This window comes from Patagioenas fasciata, chromosome 1, assembly GCF_037038585.1.
Source record: "Patagioenas fasciata isolate bPatFas1 chromosome 1, bPatFas1.hap1, whole genome shotgun sequence".
Taxonomy (NCBI): domain Eukaryota; kingdom Metazoa; phylum Chordata; class Aves; order Columbiformes; family Columbidae; genus Patagioenas; species Patagioenas fasciata.
The window spans coordinates 122,517,713-122,542,657 of NC_092520.1; the positions used below are offsets into that span (position 1 = coordinate 122,517,713).

Genomic DNA, 24,945 nt, shown 5'->3' on the forward strand with positions numbered 1-24,945 from the left:
CTTTTCTGGTTAACTTAGCTATCTTAATGTCTGCTTTTGGATGCTAATGCATTGCTTTAATTTGTGAACATTTGTTTTGTGGTATCACACACTGACTTGACAAAGGATGCATCCCACTTTAAAGTGATAGTTCTGCCTAACTTGGAGCAGAGGTTTTAACCCCAGACCTTCTCAGATAAAGAGAGTAGGAGCTTGAACATGGGTGTAGCATTGCCAAGAGCTCTCTAGAGTATGAAAACAGCTTCTACTCATTGCCAAAAATGCCAGTGTTGACTGAAAGGTAAAAGTTCCCTTTTATTTTTTTTCCCCCAAGATATTCTGGCTATGCTGTCTCTCACCACATTGAGGCTAGCTGACAATACAGGTTAATTTTGAGTTGTGTTCCACAGAGTTTTGAGTCTACAGTAAAGGAAAATCCAGCTCTTGCAGCAAAGAGAGCAGCCCATTGGCAGATTTAACTGGAAAAGGGAATTAGCTGGGGAGAGGAGAGTGATTTAAAGGAGGAGTGGAAGAGAATGTTTCCCTGTGGTACTTAGATACTACCTCTGTCAAGGAAAAGGTAGCTGCTGCATTTAAATACAGGGCTTCTTTGCTGCAGGAAGATAGCAGAAGGTGGTCTGCAGCTCCATAAGTTTTATGGGAAGAGATCTGTGTTTCCAAGAAAACCTGTTGTCAGTGGGTAGTGTCCTGTTGAATAGTTCTGAGGAACATAGATGCAATGGCTTGCCTGGGTACTAAAAATGTACATCTTGTGATGCTGGCAGTTGCATGAAGTGTTGCTGAAGGTAGTGGGTGTAACAACTACCCTCCATTTCAGTCAACTGTAAAGTGCAATTAAGCTTTACGGAATAAATAACCGAAACAATAGGAGACACCACCCCAAAAATGAGGGTATGTACAAAGCTGTTTAAGAATGTACTGTGTAGGTGGAAGGTTTGATAACAGGCTGAGTTAACATGCAGGTGGCTGAATATTGTTCATGTGGAAGAGAAACGAGAAAGGCATCAGATCAGCACACAGAGAAGGCATCAAGAAAGTCCCAGCAAAAATAAATATTTGCTGCCTGACTGAATAAAAGCTGAGTTTTCAGAAGTGAGGCACCTGGAGCTCCGAGCAAGCAAGGTGTTACCAGCTCTGAAATTCTCACTGGTACGTGAGAACTTCTGTTTAAGTAGTTGCTCTGAAATCAGAAGGCTTTGTATCAGAAAAAAAAGCAGTACCAGTTTCCATCATCTGTCCATCTGCCAGAAAGAAATGAGGCAGAAGTATTGACCAGCTCAGAACGTGGTAACCGATGGATCTCCTTATTACTGAGTGGCAAAGAAACAGGGATCTCCGCTTCCAGCTGTCATTGAGCAGGTAGATTTTTTATAAGGAATGCAACTTCAGACTTCAGTGTAGAAAACATAAATGGACATCAATTAGAAGGGAAAGGCCAGGTCAGAATAAAACACAAACCAGGCCCACCTGGCCTAAGTAGATTCTACTGGAGCTTTCCCCATAGGAATATTTATTTGCTACAGAGTTGAATTTGGCAAAGTGAGGTTTGGAGGTTTACTTTTTTATTGCACGATCAGCTTGATCACAGTTAACTTTTACTCATCTTTCTGATTACTACAGTGTCCCCCACATGCTCCCTCAAATGAACTTTACTTCATTATTCATCTATCTCACTGCTTAGAAGAAATCGGATTTTTTGCACAGTGTTTGCTTTGTTGACTGGATTTAGCATGTGAATGAGTTGTCTGGCTGTGACAGAAAGGTTGCCTCTCATGTCTTTATTTGAAAAAGACTTTTGATGGTCTATTTATAAGCATGACATTAAGATATTTCTAATGTTATGAGTTTTGGCTGAAACTGAGACAAAGTTGGAGACCATCTAAACAGTGCTTTCCACAGATAGTTCCTCTGGTTTGAAAGTGTCTGCAGGGTCCACGTAATTTCCTGAACAACAGCCTGACTTCTATTAAAGCACTGTCTGAATCTGACTTTCATTAGTGCCATGAATGCTCACTAAGTGTAGATTTAGGCACTTCTTATGCTTACATTGCAGAAAATGCAAAGCAAAAGGGCTTAAGGTAAAACTGAAGGAAGGCTGTACATAATGGCATTGCATTCTTCTGAACCCCAGCTAGGTCTGTGGTGGTGCACTGGCTGGAGCACTGGCTTTTCTGATCTTTCCAGAATGAGTTACCCAATCTTGAGACTTTTGTATGCAGAAATTCTTTCACATGTAATAAAGAAGTTTTTTAGTCAACTTTTGAAGTGAGAGTATAATTAAGGCAATTACTTATTCCTCACAAAATTGCAAGGAGTGGGAGGTACTACACACTGTACATGGAATAAAGTGCCAGGGTCATCTAGTCTAGTGCCTCCGAAGCACAGGGGTAATAGCTGGTTAGACCCCAAAGGTCTACAAATCACCCATTCTGCATATGCCACAAGCCACAAAACACTCCCCAGTGCTCTACAGCATCTTGAGGATATATAGTACAACCCATTCAAAGCCACAGACTCTTGTTTGCCACAGTCAGGCTGTTGCAGTCACGGCGATCTAGCATCTCTTATAACGCATCACAAGACATCTAAGGCATTTTCAGCATCCTAAGCTCCAAACACCCTGAAGACCTCTAAATGAAAATGCAATAAGCAATTTATCCTACCGCTTTCTTTGGCCAGACTTTTGCACTCTGCTGCTATGACATATGCTCAATATAACATGCACACCTTGTACTTGAGCACGCATATGCACATAAACACATTCCCCAGTGATCTTCCAGAAATTACTTTTCCGTCTTTACAAAGCAATTGTGTTGTGTCTTCTGGCCTCTGCAGAGCCAGAGATGAGAGGTGGCACCTCTGTCCTTCCCAAGCACTTCCAAAGCCTGTCAGCAAGCTGCCTGGGGGCTCAGCAGCCTTGGCCATCTTCCAGCCCAGAGGCTTACGGTTTACTGCTCTATTTGATCACTGGGGAAAGACAAAAGCTCACAAACTGTGTCTGAGGTGAAGCAAGTTTTATGTCTCAACCATATGAATAGGCACATCTGCTGGCACTTTCACCGTTCAGTTGCAGAGATGTTTTTTTTTTCCTGCATTTCCTTGAATAATTGGGTGTGAATTGCCAGGAAGACTGTACCCCATCATGAAAAAAACACCTTCTGTAATTTCAGAAACAGCTTCTATGTTCAGTATCCCCATATCTGGATGCTTCTGGCAGAGTTGCTCTGCCCTGCTCTCTGTACATGTGAAGAAGAGATATGGAGCATTCCCCCTTGCTTTTCTCACCCTCTCAGACCAAAATGTTAAATACAGTAACCGAAAAGATATGTGCTATGCAGTACCCTATAGAAAGTAGGTATGTTTTCAAAATGCTCAATGTTTGGTCATAATTTTGAGATTTATTCCAGTCTAGGTCTTCATTCACCCAAAACAGTTGCATCCTTGTTAATTTAATACATGGAAATAGCAACTCTACTAGGGACCAGAAAGCTAATCCTCAAAAGTTAGTTACAAATAAAATGGGTTTGAAAAAAAAGAGAATAATCTGAGGGTAGTACTATTCTGATAACAGGTAGATTAAAGCTTTGCTTCATATGGAGGATAGACTTGGTCTATTGGCATCCAAACAGATCAGCAGTGTGACATTTGTTTCTCACAGGAAAATCCTTTCCCTAGGGTACTGACAGGAAATCCAAAATAAGAGGAGGTAAATACCAAAGGACTACTGAGGAAAGGGGAGGAGAAAGAACAGAAAGAGCAGTGTTTGCTTGTTGTGTCAGCTAAGGAAAGGCTCAGGAAAAAAAACTGCATGAGAAGTGGGTGCTTATTTTGACATTATTTGAAGTGCCCTGATTCCAGGATGAACCACTTCTGCACTGTGAAGCCATAGTGCAGTTTCCTGTGCTGCCTGGTTAGATCTTTATTTACTGTGTTCTTAATTTCCTTAAAAAGCACTGAATTCCTTTGGGGAAAAAGTTTCAAAATTCACCTTATCCAACTAATGTATGTGATAGATACTTAAGTTTGTTTGCAGCACCTGTTTTTCTGACTACTGATCACTATGATCCAGCCATTTCTGTGAAGTCCTTGACTGTTTCACAGTAGAAATCTTGGTGCAAACTCAAGTGATCCGGCAGCGGGCTGGGATTTACAGCAGCACATGCATGTTTAACTTGGGGATCTTTTGCTGATCGTATGTTGTACAGGCCGACAGAGCCCTCTTGGGCTGCTTCCCTCTGAAGTATGTGATGCCATATCACAGGTATAATGTGGGTGGGAGTGACAGGAGCTGATTCACTGAGCTTTGCAATTGCTCCCTGAACACATTGATGGGAGCTTCTTTTTGGACAGATGCTGTTGCATCTTCTTCCCCCAGAGCTCAGCGTGCAAACCCTGGGCAGCAATGGGTGGGTGAGGAGAGCTAATTACTTAAGGACAAGGAACAGAGTAAGGATCATTCACCTTGTAAAGAAGAGCCACGCAAGGCTCTTCTGTGTGGAGCTATTGAGATGCTCTGTGACAGCGAGACTGTGAACGGAGGGCTCTGAAAAGGACATTCCTCACATTGGATTTGCTGACTTGAGGTTTTTGTCAGCTGGATCTTTGGGCTTCTTGCCAGCCCAGAAAAACTAACAAAGGCCATTTCTTCAGTTGCATATGATCAGGGAAGAAGAAGAGGAGGAAGGGAAAAAAATGAGGGACTGTAATATTTTTAAGAGAGAAACATTTTTTCTAGAGAAGTAAAAATGCCTTATTTATATAGATACTCAGCCTCTGGTTACTGTGAGCCCCAGCATAATTCGTAAACCTCTGAAAGGTGGCATGGATCTCATCACTTTAATGTAGTACAGATGCCATTTGGCACTACATGAAAAGTTAAGACAGTCTTGAAACTGAACCTAGAATCCTACCGTGGTGAAAAGAAAATTAAAGATGCAATGTTAAATATGAGGGGCAATTTTTTGAACTGGATTTGTCCATCAATGGCAAATTTATAATTTGTTATATCCAATTATAAATTAAAGGCTTATTTCCACTTACTCAAACTTTTTTCATCCACTTTCCTAGGTTCTTCTGAGTGTTTGTGCTGTTAAGACAATGCTTATCAGAGCTGGGTCATTTCTTCACCTTCAAATAAAGAAATAAATAGGGTACTCATATTTTCCTATTCTTGAAAACTCCCATTTCAGTTTTTCAGTCATTTAAAAGCTGTCTGACTGAACTCAGTTATTTCATGGTGCTCATAGCCCCCGGCCACAGCATATTTGACAAAAATTGAGCTGTTAGATAGCCTTTCCCGAAAAAAAATCCAGTGCAGCTACATATTCACATTCTCTTCCTGAGCTGCAAGCAGACACAAGTGGCACTATTTTAGGCATTGCCAAATTCAATCCAACTTCTCATAAAAAAGAGACAACATTTTTAATAGTGAAGTATAACTAACTACTGCTGTCCTTTCTCTGTATAAGCTGTTATCAAGTCTTTGAAGTTCTGCCAGCTTGTTTCCATTACAAGGAAAACCTGATACCAGCTGGAATTTTTGGAGTACAGAGGGAGCGATGGCAATGGTCCTGTTGACTTAAAAACTGTGCATAATGTCCTGGGTTTTATGAACACAGAATAAAGAAACTGGAAACAATTTTCTTTTTATATGTGTCTACCTTTTCAGCAGTACTGCACCCCTAAAAAGCTCCATCTCTTTAAACGTCTTTCTAATGTGATATCCACTGCAACTTTTCTCATTCTCTGACTTGTTTTCAAGGCTTCTGTTTTTTGCCTCTCCTGCCCATCAGTACTTCAAGCTATCAAATGTTCCAGCCTTGTGTTTATCTGCCCCGTGAGAAGCCTCCCGTCTCACATAGCGTGGCTTATACTTCGTGTTTCGGGTGTTAGCTTCTGGGGTTTTTCTGCCATCACTACTACCCCTGAGACTCTTTGAGTCTTCCAGTTTGTCTAATGCAAGCCTGGGACTGATGAAAATGGTTATTAACGCTTTCAGTATAACAGCTGGCTGCAGCTAGTGACATACAAACCAGCTGCTGTGTTCTGTGGATTGCATGCATCAGTGGGCAGGTAAAGCTTTATCATCAAGATAATCTGTGGTAAGGATCCTTCCTAGTATACACAGCACGCACAAATAAGCCAAAGCCCTGCTTTACCTACAGAACAGGGTACAATTTCAGCATGTGTACTGTATTAAGCTTTCTTTGCATCAACGTAAAAAAATCAGCAATATGTCATGATTTGAGCCATATGGCGTGTGAGAAACAGGTGGAGCAAAAGCTGAGCAAAACACATAGAAGGAGGAAAAAAACCACTTTTTTAATAGCCAAGATGAAGGATTACACTTGTGGCCGTCACCCTCCCAACAATCATCATCAGAACAAGTAGTCAAGCCCTTCCTAATAAAGAGCTTATCCAGAAAATGGAGGCTGAATGTAAGAAGTTACCCACCGGCATGCTGCATGCTTGAGAGAGTTGCTTCTAACAGTCCTTCAGGGTATGTTAGATATGGCCATGTCTCTGACATACGGAGTGTTCGCAATCTGCACTTTTTGCCATGATTTTTTTTTCACCTCCATCAAGGAGTTTTATTTCAATGTCTCGATTGCGTGATTCTCAAGCCTGCTAAGACTCTTTTCGAAGTGGTTGCTGGAGCACTTCCTGAGTAAATATTTGTTAAAGTGCTTATTAGCAATATGATTTCCTTGTATATTTTCTGTTTCCATGAATGTTCTTATTAGAAATGTTAACAGAAATGAGAGGCAATTTGCAAAATGTGTTGATATTTCTAGCATAGTTGAATAGGATCGTTTAATCAGGGTATTTACAATTTCGAGCTTTCTTTTTATTTTCCTTTTTGCTTGACGTCTGTTTTCTTTTCATAACAAGGAAAAAAAAAAAGTATGCAGTTGCATGTTCCTATGGCGAGTAAAAGCCAAAGCAGTCATCCAGCTGTTAAAATTAGTGTTAGATCTGAATTTTCTATGGATTTCCCACTGCATGGCAGGAAATCAGCTTTCATTGCTGCTTCCCCCTCCTCCCCATCTAGCCTGCTATTAGATTAATACCAGAAGCATGAAGTAACGTTTAACAGAAAGTTGTTGCTTTTAGCTCTGGGAAAACTTGGCAGCCTTTCCAGAAATGAAGGGGGAGGGGGAACCTGAAACCTCCGTTAACTAAAGCGGAGATCTGAGGCATAAAGAAACATTTTTCTCCTGTTAAACTTCTGAGGTTTAAGCAAGCACCGCTAATGCCAAACTGCTCCTACGTCTAATGAGGATCTGCTGTCAGCCCTCTCCTCTCTTTATGCATTAATCTCCTGGCTCCTATGGGCTACTTTTGTGTCCCCATTTCATATTGCTGCCTAATTTATGCCCTGTCTGCAAAATGTATCACCAAGATAGTGCATTTCTCTTCTTCGTTAGAATGGGTTTGTCATTTACAGGACAGTCTGGGGAGCTTGCAACCAAAATGAAGGTTGTTGCTCATGAATGCTGCGATGCCTCCCCGGCTGTTTTAAGGTTTCAGTAATACAAAGGGGAAGGAAAAAAAAAAAAACAACGTGCAAACAAGGCATTATAAAAAAGAAGCGAGACCACCCCCAGCTTGCTATCTCAGATTTCACAGTGGTCTTTAAACTACAGTACAAAATTACAATTTATTAAAACAGTGTGTTAAAGATTGTCATATGTTAATTTCCTGTGATACTCTGGGATCAGCAAGCATATTTTATTGCTTCCTGTGGGTCTAATCCTACATCAGTCAGTGGGAATTTCATTGGAAGCGCGTGGTGTCGTGGCCACAGTGGTGCAAGCCCAGGCTGAAGAGTACGTCTAGGGCTCCTTCACACACAGGCTGCCCAGGCTGCGAGGAGCAGCACTGCGGGATGGAGATGGATGCTCTGGGGTGAGCAACCTAGACAACAATATGATTATAAATCAGCAGGCTTTATGTGGTCCAGCTCCTGTAAAATAGTGCTTCCAAACCTCTCATATTCCCCAAATAGCCGAGTTTGTTTGCGTTACAGTTTACCATCATACCGTTAGCTGAGGTGTCGCCCTGTAAAGCTTCAGCTTCTGGTTAAAATGCAGAGGGCATGGCCAGTGCAGGCTGGGCAGCTGGAGACGTGTGGGGCTTCTAATCCCACATACCCAAGTGCTTTACTTTCTTTAGAGGAAGCTCACGGTGCCAACAACTCTTCCAGCAGTTTGCAGCCTCCCTGAAGGGGTGGAGGCCACAGTTTCAGCCCCTGCCCTGTCTGCCAGAGGCCCATAGGGTTACTGACATGCTGATGGCACCCATGAGGAAGGTGGCATATGTAACAATGGACACAGGCAACAAGCTTTACCTGTAAGATGATCCACTGTTATTCCCCAGGGTAACCCAAAATGGGCCTGACATAAAGGCAAAAGGGAAGAATGGGATACAGAATCATAGAACAGTTTGGATTGGAAGGGACCTTCAAAGGCCATCTCGTCCAACCCCCTGCACTGAGCAGGGACATCTTCAACTAGATCAGGTTACTCAGAGCCCTGTCCAGCCCGGCCTTGAATGTCTCCAGGGATGGGGCATCTACCACCTCTCTGGGCAATATGATTTAATCTGGCAGTGGGCATATGGGAAGTGTATGTGCCATATCATGCCTTGCACGCCAACAAGCTCTCTGGGACAGAAACTGTCCTGGCTGCAGGAGCCAGATTCCTACAGCACACATATCAGTTAAAAAACCTGCAGGGAGGTGTGGGCCCATCTTTCCCCTTCCCATGCACATTCTGGCAGGAGCTGAACATATTTGATTCTGTAACCTCGCTGTATTTTTAGGATTTTGCTGAAGGTGCAGTGGGGAGGTTACATGGTGGGTTGTCACTTGCCTGCTCTTTTGGTTGAGGTTGATTTTGCATTGGGCATTAGTGCTTCTTCAGGATGTTTATCTTTGGGTTTTGTACATTTTGTGTAAGTACATAAGACAGTTTTGAGTAAGGGCTACACAGGGAGAAAATGGTTATAATTTGTATTTTTCAGTTGCTTTTATTCCCACATCTATTTGGAGAAAAATTTCCCAAAGCTGAGGCTAAAATACATCTCTGCATCTTATTCTGCCCCTATTAATGCGAGAAAGTAGTAGCTATATCATGCCATCCTTTGTGCTGCTAATGGGACTTAATTTCACATTTGGAGGCCATCTGCTGAGAAAAAACCTCTACAACCCTTCTTAATGCACATATAAAAACTTGTCAGCCAAGGCAGCTTCATGAATCAGTTGTGAAGATATATTTTATCTAAACTTTGTTAGGCGGAGATTTTTCCTTTATGAAAGCAACTACATCAGTTCCAGCCCAAATGACTCTGGACAGAATGAAGTAAGTTTTGGCAACCATCTATCTTTTTGGTGGAAATGCATTGTTTTACCTCTTTTGACTCTGTACCAATTAAATGAGTTTGACCTGAAGGGGAAGAATATATTTTGCAGGAGGAAGAAACCAAAGGAGTTTATTTCAACACACAGATCTATCTTTTCACAGATTAACTGTGAAATTAAAGTAGTATCTTGCGTTCTTGTGTTCCACACCTTGTTCCCGCTGAAATTTCTTGTGTAACCTTGGACAAATTGCTTAAATACTTTTAGATTTCGTTTAATTTCCTACTAGAGAAAGTACTATCTTACTGACATAACCCACCACATTGTTCATTGTTTGATACATATGTCTGCATCCAGATTTGATAAAGAAGGATAGGGACCAAAGGAGAACAGAAAACTTCCCTGACTTGGCATCAGAGGCAAATCATAAGGCCCCAAACTAAGGTGTGTATGAGCATTTAGGAGTCAGCTTATTGCTTGCTGGCAAAAAAGAAGAGCAAGTGTAAGATGAAGACACCCTTGCATCTCATCACAGAGAGTACGAAAATGGTTAGCTGCCTTAATCTGTAACTATAGTTGTAAACCAGTGTACCTGTGGCATTTGGACCGTGTCTTCTGCCAAACGTTTGCCGACTGACTTAACATCTGTGAAGAGCATGGACTAAGGTTTTACCTATAGACCTTGTGCTTGCAGTTTTCAAGGTGTTTGCTCACAGATCATATATCAAAAATGTACTTGTATACAGAAAAACTTTAGTAAGACTGTGGCGAGTTTAGCTGCAGAATCAGAGTTGGCTAATTAATCCACCTAAGCCACCTCCATTCACAGAAGCATTCTGATTCTAGCAAAGGGAAGCAATTAATCAGCTGCAAAGACAGATAGCCATACACAAGCTAATATGGTAGGGCTCTTGTGATTTGAAGCAGACTAATACCTGGCCTGTGTTAGCAAAAGTCCTTTTGATTCCTAAAATGTTCTATTTAAAGAAGAAATAGCGTGATCTTTCACTGCACTAAATGGACTAGTCGCTTAAATAAAAATGGTTACCTTTCCAACAAATCTTGTCTTGTTTATATCTTTAGGCAATTACAGCTACAACATTGCTGCTACTTAAATGAGTCATTACGAGTTGTGCAATTTATCGACAGAGACACTTTTAAAGTAACTACTTATTACTAACAGAAAACTAACCACCTAAATTAGTTGAGTCCTCACTTTAATGGTGGCTCTGCAATGCAGCCATACTCTGAGCTAGGCAGTCAGCATCAGAGGAAGAGCAGATCTCACACGCATGCTGCACATCTAGGCAAAGCCTCACAGGAGTGCAACTAAAACCCACCTACCAGACCTGTCCCTTGAGCTCTGAATTCAGCTGCAAAAGCAGCCAGCACTTGATGATTCAGAGGAATGCAGAACCTAACCGCTTTCTTGCCTTGCAATTACAACCTAGTTAATTGTGTACAACTGTGCAAAGGAAGAGAGTGAGGAAATTCCTTTCTTGACCCTTGCAGCAATTGACTCGTGCCCTGAAGCATGAGATTTGATTACTCAAGTAACTTATTTTCCCAAGGCAGTTTCTTCTTGATAGCTCTTGTGTGACAATTTAAGAAAGTTTCAGACCAAGGCAGAAGAACACTCCACTGGTTGAATCTCAGCTTACATTATTTTATTATTATTCAATATACCTCTCTACTGTGTGCTACATTAATACACATGTACGTTTTAACTTGGATGACCAGTGTAGCTACTGGGAGGGAGTCTTCCACGGGAACAGTACTGATGAATGCAGTCATGCTCCAGGTTGCCTTTTTATTGTGCAGAGATTCTCAATGAGTCTTAATAATTAAGTTTCTTTCAGTACCTAGAATCCAGCCTGGTACACTGCCTCAAAATGTCTTTGAGGAAGTTACTGCTTGCTTTGAAGTTTCACTAGAAGTTCTGGTTGTGACCGTTGTTATTCTTTTCAAGCTATAAACAATTGTGTAGTTTTATTCTGCAATGGCAAGCAACAGCTGTGTTTCTTCACTGAGGCAATGGTTCAAAATGCTCTGGTGACACGCTGGAAAGCACCGAATCTTTACAACTTCTTTTGTTGCAACATATTTGTTCAAAAAGAGTGCAAATTAATAATCCATTGGTGTATTGGTGACACCAGTTCAAGAAAGAGAGGCTCAGTCTCAAGCACAGCTGCTCAGATCTCTGTTGTTCCTCTTCTCATCAACCACTCTCATACAACTACTTGTTGGACCTTTTTCAGAAGGGGAAGAAGTGCAGGGAAGGAAGAATTTTCACCTGAATTGTTATCTGGTTTTCATGAATAACTGCATCAGGCCACCAAAGAAGGTCACAAACTATAGACTGGGAACCCAAATTAATAGTTAAGGCAGGAAAGGGAAGAAACCAGACCAGTTTTGCCACCAAAGAAAAGACTGGGTGTAACTACACCCAGCTATAAATAGGTAGCTTTATCTCAACTGACTTTGTCAGGTTGGGCATTGTCTCTCTTCCTGCAGGCAGCATAAAGCCTGAGCCAACTCCCAGCGGTGGGCTCTGGCTCATTTGACAGAAATGCAGTCATGTCCACACCTGATGTGGATAAAATCTGCAAAGGTGAGGGACCAGGTAGTGCAGCGGTTGTGATTGCACGTGCCTGTTCATAGGTGACCTCAGTCCTGAAGTGGCTGAAGAGATCTCTCCTTCCTTGTTACAGAAGCATGGCACTGGAGAATTTTTTTTACCATTTTCAATGCTCCTGATTAAACCATACTTTTTGCAAGCATTCCAACATTTGATTTCTACTTATACAAATTACCATGGAAACTAAACTTTTACTGGACATGCTTGCATACTCAGCTGCTATGATATGTAGTACACTAGAGGTAGCCATGCAACTGCCATGAAAACAGTTAAAGCCAGTTAGGTGGACTGTTGAACCCATCTACGACTTGTAGCTCTCGTTCAAGTTTCCACCATCTTGTTCCTGATTTTCTTTAATAGTAGTGTTGCCACTTTTGTTCCAACAAGAATTTTCAGCTCTTTATTTTTTGGAGTTTCACCTGTTTGCTAATTTTTAAGTATTTCCTAGTCATAAAATGTCCAATACAGTATTTTTTTTTGTTTTTAATATCCAGACTCTTGTCTGTTAGACATTCCAGCTTATCAAGTTATTTTAGGGCCTCAGCTACGGCTGTTTTTGAGCACCTTTTGTTATTTTAGAAATAAGCTTTATTCCTTATTTTTCTCTCCTTTGCTGTCAAGAAACAGATGACAGTCACTCAGATAAAATTTTCCCAGTGCACAAATACGAGGTACAGACACACTTTCTGCCTGATCTAGCTTTGCTGTCACCTCACCTACTGTGTAGAAACTAACTAAAGGAACTTTTCCAACAGCATATTGAAAGTCCTTCAGAGTAACAGTTTAACCACAAGTGCTAAGTTACCCCTTTCATGCTATTAGGCATCATTTTCCCTAGGGAGGTTTTGCAGATTATTACTTACAGTTTTCCTACTTAAAAGAAGTAGGAAGATCACATGAGATGAAGAGAAGGCTGGCTGCTTTTGGGTCTGGCTGTGACAGGGTTCAAAGCCATTCTTGCTTCTTCCAGCTGTGAGCATGTCCTTAACTCTGCATTTGTTACACCTATATGCCTTTATTTTTTTAACTGTGTGCAATCCTTCTTGCTTGTTCAGTGAACAAAACAGAAGAGCCAGGTTCAACATTAGTAGTAAATTAAGTAATCGGACATTTGTGGGGGCTTCACATAAGGAGAGTGCATCTAGGTTCTGGCCTATTAAAGTAATTAGTCTCAAAAGCTTGTATTTTTATCTATTTATGTGTAAATTAGGACACGAGGCCTTTTTTTCCTTTTTTTTTTTTTTTTAATACTCTCTGGTACCGTGACTGTTACTATACAGATTTCAGAATTTAATGAGTTATTACAAAGTTTTTATTGTGGTAAAGTAACGGTTTTAGCCAAATAAAATAATCCCCCAGAATACGCAAGGCAGGAACCTGATCCCAAGGAACCCCATTTCCCCGTGGCGGATGGGAACAGTCAGTGATCGCAATAGTGGTTTACATCTGCTGAGGGCCCTGTGAGCTTCGAGTCCTCTGTCGGGACCCCTGCACAGCAGGTACATGCAGCGATCCCCAAATTTCCTCTTTGGGAAACAAACGGGGAAAGGTAGAGCGACAAGGCCACACAGCAGGAAACACGATCGCTATGTAGGATACTCTGGCTCGCTGCCCTGAGCACAGTCCTCCAGGCTGGCTCGAATTTTTCACCGCTGGCGTTTTCCTTACCAAGCTGACACTATACATGCACTTGGAAGGTGAAGGTTTGTTATACACACCCTGGGATCCCAGCATCCACTGAACCCAAGGGTGGAATGACACCTCCCCAGAGGCTCTATACACTTTTCATTTTCCTCGGTAACAGCTGGAAGCCTTGATGCCTTTGCCACTGCATAGCCTCCTGAGCAGGGACCTCTGAAGGGATCTGGATTGGTGCCCCCAGCCACTTGCCAAACACAGGGTAGGTGAAGCGCACTGCTTGGGCAAATACACTTTGCCAAGCCGCTGTTGTTTTGTACGCTTGCTTTCGTTTTAAAACCCTGCTAGTGAGGTCTGTCTGGGCTCACCAGTCCACTCTCCAGCTTGGGACAGTGAAATGCGGGTGGGTGCAGCTGCCACCTGTGTGCATCCCTTGCTGATGGGTGGGGCCTGGATGGGGGGTCTCTTGGGGGCCGTGTCTGTGTACACGCACACATATACATACATATATACACATACATGCACCTGTGTATTTTTATTCAGGTAAGACTAAATTGCAGGAAGGCTTCTAGCAGGTGGCAGCAAGTGGGGTGAGCAGCAGGATGCCCAGGTAACTCAGATGCCCTCCGGAGTCGGGAGGGCAGAGGGCTGCTCTCACTCAAACACGGCTCCCTGGGGATGAGGAGGAGGCAGAGGGCACAGGTAAACGCAGCCCCAGCCCCAGGCAAGGAAAACCGTGCCCGCACCCTCCCAGAGCCGCCCTGTTTGCTCAGCTAATCTCACGGCAGGAAATTGCCTGGCGATTCACATTTATGGAGCGTGAAGCGTCCGCGGCGGCCCCTCCGCCGGCTGTCCCCCGGAGCGGCCTCGGCAAGACCCCGCTACCTCCTCGGTCAGGCACCCACCCCGCACTTTAGGTCCCTCCGCGCCTGTTTCCCCTTTTTTCTCCGTCTACCTTCTACCCCCCACCCCCATTCCCGCTCCCCTTCGGCTGCCCCGCTCCTGCGACCCCGGCCTGAGGGGAGCGAACCATTCCGCCGGCGGGGGTGCCCCACGCCCCAGCCCCGCCGCGGGGCGGGCGCGCCCCTGCGTGGGGCGGCGCTGGCTGCTGCGCGGGGGGCGGCTCCCGGCAGCGGCGGGGGGAGGCGGGAGGCGACGCTCACAGCAGCAGCAGAGGCCGGGCGGGCAGCGGGATGCGCGGCGGGCAGCGGCGGCAGGAGGCAGCGGTGGTGGTGAGTGCGGGGCTGGGGGAAGCGCCGTCCTGCGGGGTGGCTGTAGCGTTCCCGGGCGGCTGTGGCTCCGCTCTCGGCTGCCCGCGGGGATGGGGAGAGGGTCCCTCTCGGGCACGCAGAGCCCGGGCTGACGCCGGCTCAGCTGGTCATAGCTGTCCCCGGTCTTTGGCTACTTTTAGGGGAGTTTGTGTCACCACATCCCCCCCCCCCACCCCGCTCGCATTTCTGGTGGGTGGCGGCGACGGGGGTCCCCCCTTGCCGCCCGGTTCGGCGGAGACTCGGCAGCTAAAAGAGATGGAGCTCTCCCCGTGTCCCTTTCGGCGCCGGTCGCGTCTCCCTCTTTGTCCGGGTGTTTCTCCCCGGTGCTGGCAGGCGCTGCCCGCATCCCCGCCGGCGAACAAAGCCGCTGCCCCGGCCGGCGGCGGGGGCGTCCGTGGGCTGAGGAGACAAGGGAGGAACCGCGGGGCTTGGCTTGGCTTGGTTTGATTTTCCGTCGTCAATCATCTACCTGGTAGTGGGGAAGACGTAGGACAGGGCTCTTTGTCCGCGCTTCTTTGTTAGGCTGGTGGCTTTCAAAGCCTCCCGCGGCTGTGCGACGGCTGCTGTGCCCAGCGGAGATGGGTTTCTCCCAGGGCTGGGCTGGTGATGGATGCCGTCTCGGCAACGCTGGAGTTTAGCAACAAGAATCCGGCATTACGTCTGATTGGCTTGCGGAAATCAGGGGGTTTGGGCTCGGTCTCCCCTGACAGATTTTAGAGCTGGGAAGTCACCCCTCGTGCAGCCCTGTCAGCAACCGGAGCCGGGGTGTGTTTTAGTGACTCCCGGAGCCGCACGCTCGGTGGTAAGTTCAGCTTGGAGATGGGAGCCCTTTTGGAAGGCTACCTGCTGCCCACCAGCAAAAGGAGGAACGGGCTGGAAAGCAGCGGTCTCTTCTCCTCCCACCCCAAAGCTGCCTGAGGAATTTCCCCATGTGCAGAAATGTAAATAGACTGGCTGTGCTTACATAAAGGCTCGAGAGATGGGCTTTCTGCTCCTGCCACTGAGTGCTTGTGTGATCTTAAACACATGGCTTTTGTCACCAGTTCCTTTGCCTCAAAATGCTCATCTTGTCAACGTGTCGTCATGTCTGCCTGCCTTGACTCTGCACGTGTCCCAGTCCTCCGTGTCTGCATCTCCAGGGCAGCTGAGTGGACGTGTTGCCAGTCAGAACATGGTGAATATTTCATCTCTGTGCTGCATATTCGCTCTGTGTCAGGGGAAGAGGGAAACAAGGGAGAGGCAATTTTGCAAGTTCTCACATCTGGTGAACTTCTCAATTGTTTTCTTTCTCTGTATTCTCATAGATGTGGTCCCCAATATAAGATATTAACATGGGAAAGGAAGAGGGATGGGAGGAGGTAAGGCATGGTAGTACCAAATGGAACTGTGAAGGAGGAGGATGGGCTTGGTTTCTGACAGCAGAAGGAAGCGATGTAGGAGAGAAAGGAGATTAAATTATTGGAACATGGAAGAATGCTTCCCTTTGCTGTCGAGGGGAGGGGTTTTGGGTGGTCAGATAATAACACCTTATAATTTCCAGAGCCAGTAGTATATTGTTTTGATTGGTTTACACAGTTCCTTTTCCACACTAGAAATTTATTTCCCTTCCATTTTGACAGACTGACTAAAATGACTCTTGTGTGTCCCTGTTTTTACTGACGGAATGGAAGTCTGCAACCAGGACAGGAAGAGTAGTAATTTTTTCCATTTTTTCCATATCAGTTGCTGTCTGTGCTTATCAGATACAATTAGCAACTAGCTCCTTGAAACTATGCAAAGATACCAGTTGACCATTGTTTGGAAGGAGCAAAGTCCATCATGAAAAATGTGGAGCATTTTGTCTTTTAGATAGGAAGCAGAGGATGGGTGAGGTAAAGATTGGAGGTACACCTTGAGGCTGGAGTTGGATCAGAAGGGCTAAGGGGTTTTGGATGGGAAGATCTTGTCTGTCTTTTCCACTTGAAGATTCAGAGGAAAGCTGACATAATGGAAGTGGGTGGAGGGGGGAAAGTGCTGGTGATTGTTTTAACAAATAAAAATTGAGAGAATACACACCAGGTGTAGTGAACACAGCACTAATTCCTTCATAAACAAACAATTGATTCTGATGTGCAGTAACAGCCAGTATAGCAAACACTGCTTCTCTTTGAGTTAACTAAACAGGTGTTAAGACGATACCCTGTTTTGGGTATTCAGAGCAGATGCTGTTAATTTAGGTTGCATTGGACTGGTGGAACACATCCAAGGTGCCATGGAAATCCAGGAGGAGTTTTCCCCCATAGAAGGTCCTCCAGAGACTGCAATATGGGAATTAACTCCATAAATGTGACCTGGTGTGTTTTTTCGTACTTAAATCTCATGCAGGTGGGGTCAGTTTTTAAGTGAAGCACTTTATTTAACCGCCTTAATTAAATTAAATGGTGCAACTGCAGGTATAGTGCCTGTGCTTTTTGCTCAAGGGAGCGCAGTCCTGGGACTTGCTGATAAATGCTGCCCTGCATTTGTGCAGGCAGGCCCATGGCTTGGTAGCACAACAGCCACAGTGGATGCCACTGGAGCTGTTGCTGTCATGATGTGGTTTGCCAAGCAAGTGTGATGAGAAGCATTTAGTCTGAGGGCATGCTCACTGCCCTGATAGCGCTCGAAAATGAAGAAGCATTACAGAGCTGGAGGGGACATTTGGAAATATGGGGCAAACATCTCTGGAAGGAGACAAATTGTGGAGAAATGGACGAATGAAAAAAGAGAGACAGAAACTGTCAGAATAAGTGGGCACTGGAGGGAACTGATTAAGGAAAGGAAGTGACAGGCACAAAGTGGCGGTGAAGGAAATCAGCACAGAGGAAAGCAGATCATGGGCAGAGGTTGCCTGAGAGAGTGAGAAAATGCAACAGACAGGAAAAAAATGGTAAGGACATCCAAGAAGGCCAAAGAAAAGAAAAAGAGAATAGATGATGTTTAAAGCAGTTCTAATTAGTTTTTCTAGCTGCTTAGATTTTCTTGGACTTACCTACCTACTGTGTATAGCAAGCTCTCATTGAATTTGTTAGGGGCATCCTGGAGGCAAGTTTATCCTGTCAGTTAGGATGTGAAAGGAGACACTTTTCTTTAGGGCCTCTCTGCCCCTGTGCTGTATGAATTTGGATTCACAATTGTTTTTAACTCAACCCTCTTCCTGAGATTTTAGGCGAAGAAAGTCTCTGTTTCCTGGACTGATAATTATGTTAACTTAGAATAAACAAGATAGCTGGTGTAGAAATAAATGTGCATAAATATTTTGAGTTTTATTAGGCTGCACAATGAGTTACAAGCAATCACAATCCACCAGCAACCAGCAGAGCTTTCTGTTTGCCATGTCTGTGTGCAGTTTTCAAGTCTCAAGTTCCAAATCTTTTGAGCATGCCAAAATTTTCAATATGAAAGAAGTTAATGAAATAGTGACAGCGTAATACCTGGGAGTGCATCAATACTGGAGTGAGATGAATCAGTCCCTGGGTCCGATAACTGACTCTTAAGCTTAACTACCAGAAAGGTACCAAGATAGAAAAGATGAGTATGACTTGAGGTTGGATTGTCCTCTGGCAGCCCTGTTTTTCTGCGTGAAGAAAGGAGTTCATTGTTTTAACAGAAATCTATTCTAATGCATTTCTGCCTGTTGGTGGATTTTGTTTGGGCAGAAAAGAATCAACTCTCCTTCTTGCCTCAACTGATTTCAGTGAACTAGTCCAGGCGCAACAGTGGTTTGTGTGACTGCAAAGTAAGGAGGAGGCAGTGATGTCTATTAAAATAAGGTGCTTTGAGTAAGGGGTCTTAATTGCTTGCCCTCTAAATAGGAATGATATCAGATTCATTGAAATGTGCACTTTACTAGTTTCAGTTTCAGGTAAGAGTAGCTATTATGGCACAGAAGTTATAAAGCTTCAACATTTCCACGGTCATTTTTATTTGGACACACTCAGTAGTAGGTGTCTCTTATGTCAATGGTTAAAATCCCAATTTGTAGTCATTGAACTACAGTATTTACATGGTAATGAATGTTTTCATTTTTATGTGCCCTTAAAATTGTCAGTTATCATTATGTGATTAAAGTGATTACGTGGTTTCTGTCTACTGGCAAGAGCAATTGATTTTACAGTGCCTACAACATCAGTCCTTATCAAGGAGAGAATCATGCTTATACAGCAGGACACAATAATTAGAAATACTGTATTTGGGTGCAATTTGTGGAGTAGCTGGGGTAGTTATTCCAGTAAAATAGATGTGGTTTATCAGGGGAATAAAGTTATTTAGGGTGTTTTCTGTTGTTGCATTGCCCTTTTTCTGTACCTTCTCTAATATCAAACATGATAATTTCTCAGAGGAAGAGATAAGCCACAAGAGCGACTTCCTCTGCCGCTCCCTTTTCCACTTCGGAAACCTGCAGGATTGCGGAGGAGTGACTTAGTCAAATCTGATTCACAGATATTTGATATTTAATTTATTTAGTGTTGGCGAAGGTGCCATGCTGTGAGCTTTGGGAACTGAAACTCCCTGTGCCCGTAACCAGATCTTGCGCTCACTTGCCTCACGGGGACCAATGAGTTGCAGACCTGTATGGTGAAAAGCCGGGGACAGAGCCGATTTCAGGGCTGTGCTGGCAGGCAATTAGCTGTAGCTTGGAGTCCTACTGTATTGTGCTGTGGGGGAGGAGGAGGAGGAAATGAAGAAGGATGTTTAAGATGACCTTTAGACAACAGCCTTGCTGAGTTGCCCAGTTTTTGGCAGAGATGACCATGCTTTCTCTTCAGGATGTGTCCATTTGCTAGTTTATGGGTGCAGAATTTACACCAAATTATGTGGGTGCCTTTCTATGATTATATTGTTTCGGTTTGACACTAGGCTTTCAGGGGCCGGGGAAAGATGGATTTACACCTGCGTGTTTTTAGAGGTAAACTACAGATCCTGATGAGTTTTACTCTCCCATCAGTTTGAGCCTATTAGGACTTTTGTTTGTAAAGAAAGTCAGTCAGGGGAAATAAACAGGCTTGATTTAATTAGGACAAGTACATTGCCCTCATATTATGCCTGAAAAAGGTAAATCAGCTTTGTAATGGAGCAGTCCATTTAACACCTAGGTGTGCTATACTGTGGAAAAGTTACATCTCCAGGCACCGAAGGAATCGGCACTCATTCACCAAATTTTGTTCAGGGTGGAAAAATTTAGGAGGCTTTCTTGTTTCCAAAACAGCCTGGGTTTTATTGTAAAAGCTGAAATGAGTCCTTATCATTTGAAAACCTTCTGGTTTCAGAACAAATGAAACTCTGATGATGTTATGCGGACAGTGGCAATGATGAGTTTTTGTCCTTGCCCTCTGTCACATGAGGTTTCATCTGTGTTCTGTGGGTGTATTATGCTGCTGTAGGAGTTTATGAAGAGGTATCAGAGACAGGAGATGCTGGGAACCACTGGTGATGATTTGCGAGAAACTGAAAATGAAGAAGCAGTGAAGTGCAGAAAAGCCTTAAAGGAGAGATGGCCAAATTTGAGAGCTTTGTTTAAAATGGACTGTTTGTTTTCAGTCAGAGGAGCACTTTAGCAGTGCCTGAGGCATTGCAGCTGACTCAGTTGGTAATGTAAGGGCAAAGTGGGTGCCACAGCAAACCTTGCCAGAGAGAGGTGGCATCACCCTGTGCAGCAGTAAAGAAAGGGGAGAGAAACCGTAAGGTGAGAAAACATCACCCTAAATGTACGGACTAAGCACTGGGTAGAACTGTCCCTGTGATTTCGTTGGACTGCGTGCCCATGCTCTTATGCTGAGGGAAAGAAGTTCTTACTGTTAAGCCACCCTGTGTTATAATATCTCAGAACTGGAATCCTTTGTTTGACTCGCCGCCCATTTGAGTCGTGAATCACTGTTTCTTCTGGTTGTCAGTGAAACAAAACTTAATTTGGCCTGGGCACTGTGGAGATGAAACATGATTGGTAATGCTGTATACATTCACTTCAGATGACTTTATAAATCCCAGATGAAATCATTTTGCTTCATTCCAGACAAGGCAGAGCGCCGCATGTGCTCTGTAACTAGAGTCAGGCTTGCTGGTTGTTGGATGAGGCCCTGCATAACCTTCATCTGAAAGAACATGGTTTCATGTGAGCAGATAAACTGTTGATTTTGAGCTGTTCATTTACTTAGTTCATAAATTCATCAATTGTTTATTGTTTATGCTCGCAACAGAGTTTTAGAAAGTTCTTCCCCCAAAAAATCCAATTATTGCTAGGTGATGACTTCTCTGATCTCTCATTCTTTAAGAAGAGAGATGTGTAATGAGTTCTCAGACTTGAACCGAAACCATATAAATATTTAACCTTAAAAATACATTCTTCATTTTGCCTGTTAGCGAGCCCAGGTATTCACCAAACTGAACTAAAGATGGAATTTTCAATTACTTAGAAACCCTTCCCTCTCAGCTATTCTCTCTTTACTGTTTGTCACATTGATTAAGAGGTAACCATCATCTTATGAGATAGAGAGGATGGGATTTTTTTGTGATCTTACTAATGACTTTGACCATAAAGCAGCAATAATAGAGATGCAGGAAATCTAATTTTCTTTTCCTTTCTTTTAAAGCAACACTTTATTCTGTCTTTTAATTCCAAGTTGCCCATATTGTAGTTTTGTGTTTAATGATATGATTATACTTTTGCTACAGAACAGTGTGAGATGTTGAAAGTCACTAGTTTTCTGTGTCAACTTGAACATGTCCTGGAAAGTTAAATTTTTAGTTCTTTTCTGGGGAGCTCTGGGCTTGAAGTACAGCATTTTTAATAGCGATTACACAAGCAATATGCCAAGATGGCAACATAGAGGTGGTTTTAACAGAATTTCTGTCCCAGTCCTTCACCTTTCGTAGGCAGGCAAAAGCAGAGAGCCGGTGCAACAAGTGGGTGAACTGCTGTTAACTCTTGCTGGGTCAGCTGCCTGTCAGACCCAGCCCTACCAGGGGGTCTGTAGGCAGCCCCTCAGCCCCACTCCTGGCAAGGAGAATGCCTGGGATGCTACACGGGTTTTGAGTTTGGAGGATGCGAAGCATCTACCACCTCTGTGGGCAACCTGTTCCAGTGTCTCACCACCCTCATTGTAAAAAATTTCTTCCTTATGTGTAGCCTGAATATCCCCTCTTTTAGTTTAAAACCATTAGCCCTTGTCCTGTTGCAACAGGCCCTGCTAAAAAGTGTGTCCCCATCTTTCTTATAAGTATTCTTTTAAGTACTAAAAGGCCACAATAAGGTCTTCCTGAAGCCTTCTCTTCTCCAGGCTGAACAACCCTAACTCCTTCAGCCTGTACTCACATCAGAGCTGTTCCAGCCCTCTGATCATTTTGTGGCCTCCTGTGGCCCCTCTCCAACAGGTCCATGTGTTTCCTGTGCTGAGGGCTCCAGGGCTGGACACAGGACTCCAGGTGGGGTCTCACCAGAGCAGAGCAGAAGGGCAGAATCACCTCCCTTGACCTGCTGGCCACGCTCCTTTTGATGCTGCCCAAGATACAATTGGTCTTCTGGGCTGCAAGTGCACATGGCCGGCTCATGTCCAGTCTTTCATCCAGCAGTATTCCCAAGTCCTTCTCAGCAGGGCTGCTCTCAAACCCTTCATTCTCCAGCCTGGATTGATACCAGGGGTTGCCCTGACTCAGGTGTGGGACCTTGCACCTTGGCCTTGTTGAACCTCATGAAGTTCACATGGGCCCGCTTCCTTGAGCTTGTCCAGGTCCCTCTGGCTGGCATCCTGTCCCTCACTTGTGTCAACCACACTACTCAGCTTTGAGTCATCCACAAACTTGCTCAGGGTGCGCTCAATCCCACTGTTTACGTCATTGATGAAGGTATAAACAGTACTGGTCTTAATATGCATCCCTGAGGGAAATCGCTTGTCACCATTCTCCATCTGGACATTGAGTTGTTGACCATTACGCTCTGGATGAGACCATCCAACCAATTCCTCATCCACTGAACAGTCCATCCATCAAATCCATACTTCTCTAATTAAGAGAAGAGCATAGTGGGGTACCACGTTAAAGGCCTTAGAGAAGCCCAGATAGGTGATGTCTGTAGCTCTTCCCTTTTCTGCTGAGATAGTCACTCCACTGTAGAAGGCCACTGACTTGCCCTTGATGGGGCCATGCTGGCTGTCCTGAATCACCTCCCTGTCCTCCGTGTGCCTCTTGGAGGAGACTGTCAGGGTGAAGCCCAGCTCTTGCTGGGAGAAGTGCCTGATGGGGTGGAAACTTTCTGTAGCAGAAAGAAATGACCTCTGCAGAGAAACAAAAAGCACTGTGAGGTTGAGACCACCACAGGGGGATTCCTGGGGGAGCAGAGGGGAGGGACAGGGCCTGGCCCCCATGGGAGGGCACCTCGTGGGGGGCAGGTGAGGGAGAAGCCAGAGGTCATGGTGAAGGAGCCTCCCTCTGCAGGGATGAGCAGTCGGCTCCTGGGGCTGTCCTTCCAGGAGAATAAGGTGAAAAAGCATGGCATGGAAAGTCTCTGCAGCCGAGACCTGAAACGTTGCAGCTGTGACGACTGCGGTTAATTAAATAGGTGCCTTGTCTCTAGATGGCCCCAGACATCTGTCTCCATTCTTCATTTGTTTTTCTGCTGCGTTTCTATTTGCTTGTCCAGAGTTGAAGCCCAGAGGACTTACAGATGGTCACCATTAATTTTGTCAACTTGATGCAATTTTTTTAAAGCTTTTTTGTCGACCTTTTAAAAACAGATGTGTGTATTTATAAAAAAAAATCTTTTAATAGAGGAACTCACTTGAGATCTTCTATTTGGATTCTGATTTAATTTAAGCCTTTAGTGGCTGGGATTTAATTTTGGTGTTTCTTTTAAGCCAAGTCTATCTTGTAACCTCTTTTTTTTTTTAATAAACTTTAAAGAATCTCTTTGCATTCCTAGTCTGGCTTCTTTGGAACCTCAGAAATCATTGTACGCCAAAACATTTTATGTGTTTTGGATCACATACCTGTTTTTGCATAAGTTTCTTTGTGATTGCAGGATGCTGGTGTTGTGTGGGCTGAAAGTGAGCTATGGACTTTCAAAAATAAAATCTGCAGGAAAGTCCAACCTTGTTAATGATTTCTTAAGGCAGCCACAGGAATGCAGACAAAACTCGGGATCTGTGACTAGTAACTGCCTTCACAGAGTCAGCATCGTAGATATAGCCTTTAAACTAATAAAACAACTGCAGTCAGTTTTTTTCACAGTCTCCATGTTAAACATGGAGTGTTCTTTCCAAATATCTTTTACATATTTCTCTTTAAGTTGTCTCTGGAAATTTGACCATAAGAAAAGCCAATTTTTGTCTATATTACACACTTGAAAAGTGTTCTCTGAATACATTTCTTAACACTTCTTTTGTTACTTTATTTGCAGGTCAAAATTTACCTCGCTAACTTGAATTAGTGTTGTTTTAACTATCCTGTAGAAGACGAATATGATGCCGAACAGAAGTAACCTCTCCTCCTTTCAGAATGTTGGATCAGGTAATCAAATAATAAAAATGAAGTTTGTTTTTAAATGTACTGAGATCTTTCAGAATTTGTTATTGACTTTGGTCCTTTAATTCTCCTGACATATGGATAAGATCAGTGCTCTGTTTTTATTCCATGTCTAACTCCATTTACCAGCCAAGATAAGGCTGCTGGGTATGCTGCAGACAGCCAGCCCTCCCCCATCAGTTTAATGCCTGGCTGGAATAGATATCAGTGACCTCCAGCTAAACAGCTCAGGAAAGGAAGAAAAGGAATGAGGAGGAAAAAAAAAAAAAAGAAAAAAAAAAAAAGGGAAGATTTCCTTCTTTGTGGCTCCAGGCTGCACATACTTTGCCAGACAGAGGAGCCTTGTGCTGTGTGCTGAAGGTGACCAAGGAAAAGCTGAGGCTGACCTGGATGCAGGATGGGTTCGAGGCATGGCATGTGCCAGAGCTCCTGGCCACAGTCGCTATAGCTGCACACGAAGGCGATGTCGACCAGGATGTGTAACGCATCCTCGCATAATCATG

The 24,945-nt window shown here is 44.0% G+C and overlaps 1 protein-coding gene across 7 annotated transcripts in view; it reads left to right on the forward strand.

The window, feature by feature from the left end:
* The window catches only part of PHLDB2 (pleckstrin homology like domain family B member 2), a 128,989-nt gene that overhangs the window by 41,161 nt on the left and 62,883 nt on the right, over positions 1-24,945 (forward strand). For 3 of the 7 annotated variants that reach the window (XM_065853644.2, XM_065853663.2, XM_065853679.2), the window contains exons 1-2: positions 14,764-14,869; positions 24,318-24,427. In XM_065853644.2, the coding sequence (XP_065709716.1) occupies positions 24,379-24,427 (49 nt within the window). In that variant the 5' untranslated portion in view covers positions 14,764-14,869; positions 24,318-24,378. Of the gene's footprint in view, positions 1-14,763; positions 14,870-15,951; positions 16,083-24,317; positions 24,428-24,945 lie in introns of those variants that run through there. The other 4 variants (XM_065853671.2, XM_065853689.2, XM_071813734.1 and 1 more) reach the window with 3 other exon arrangements.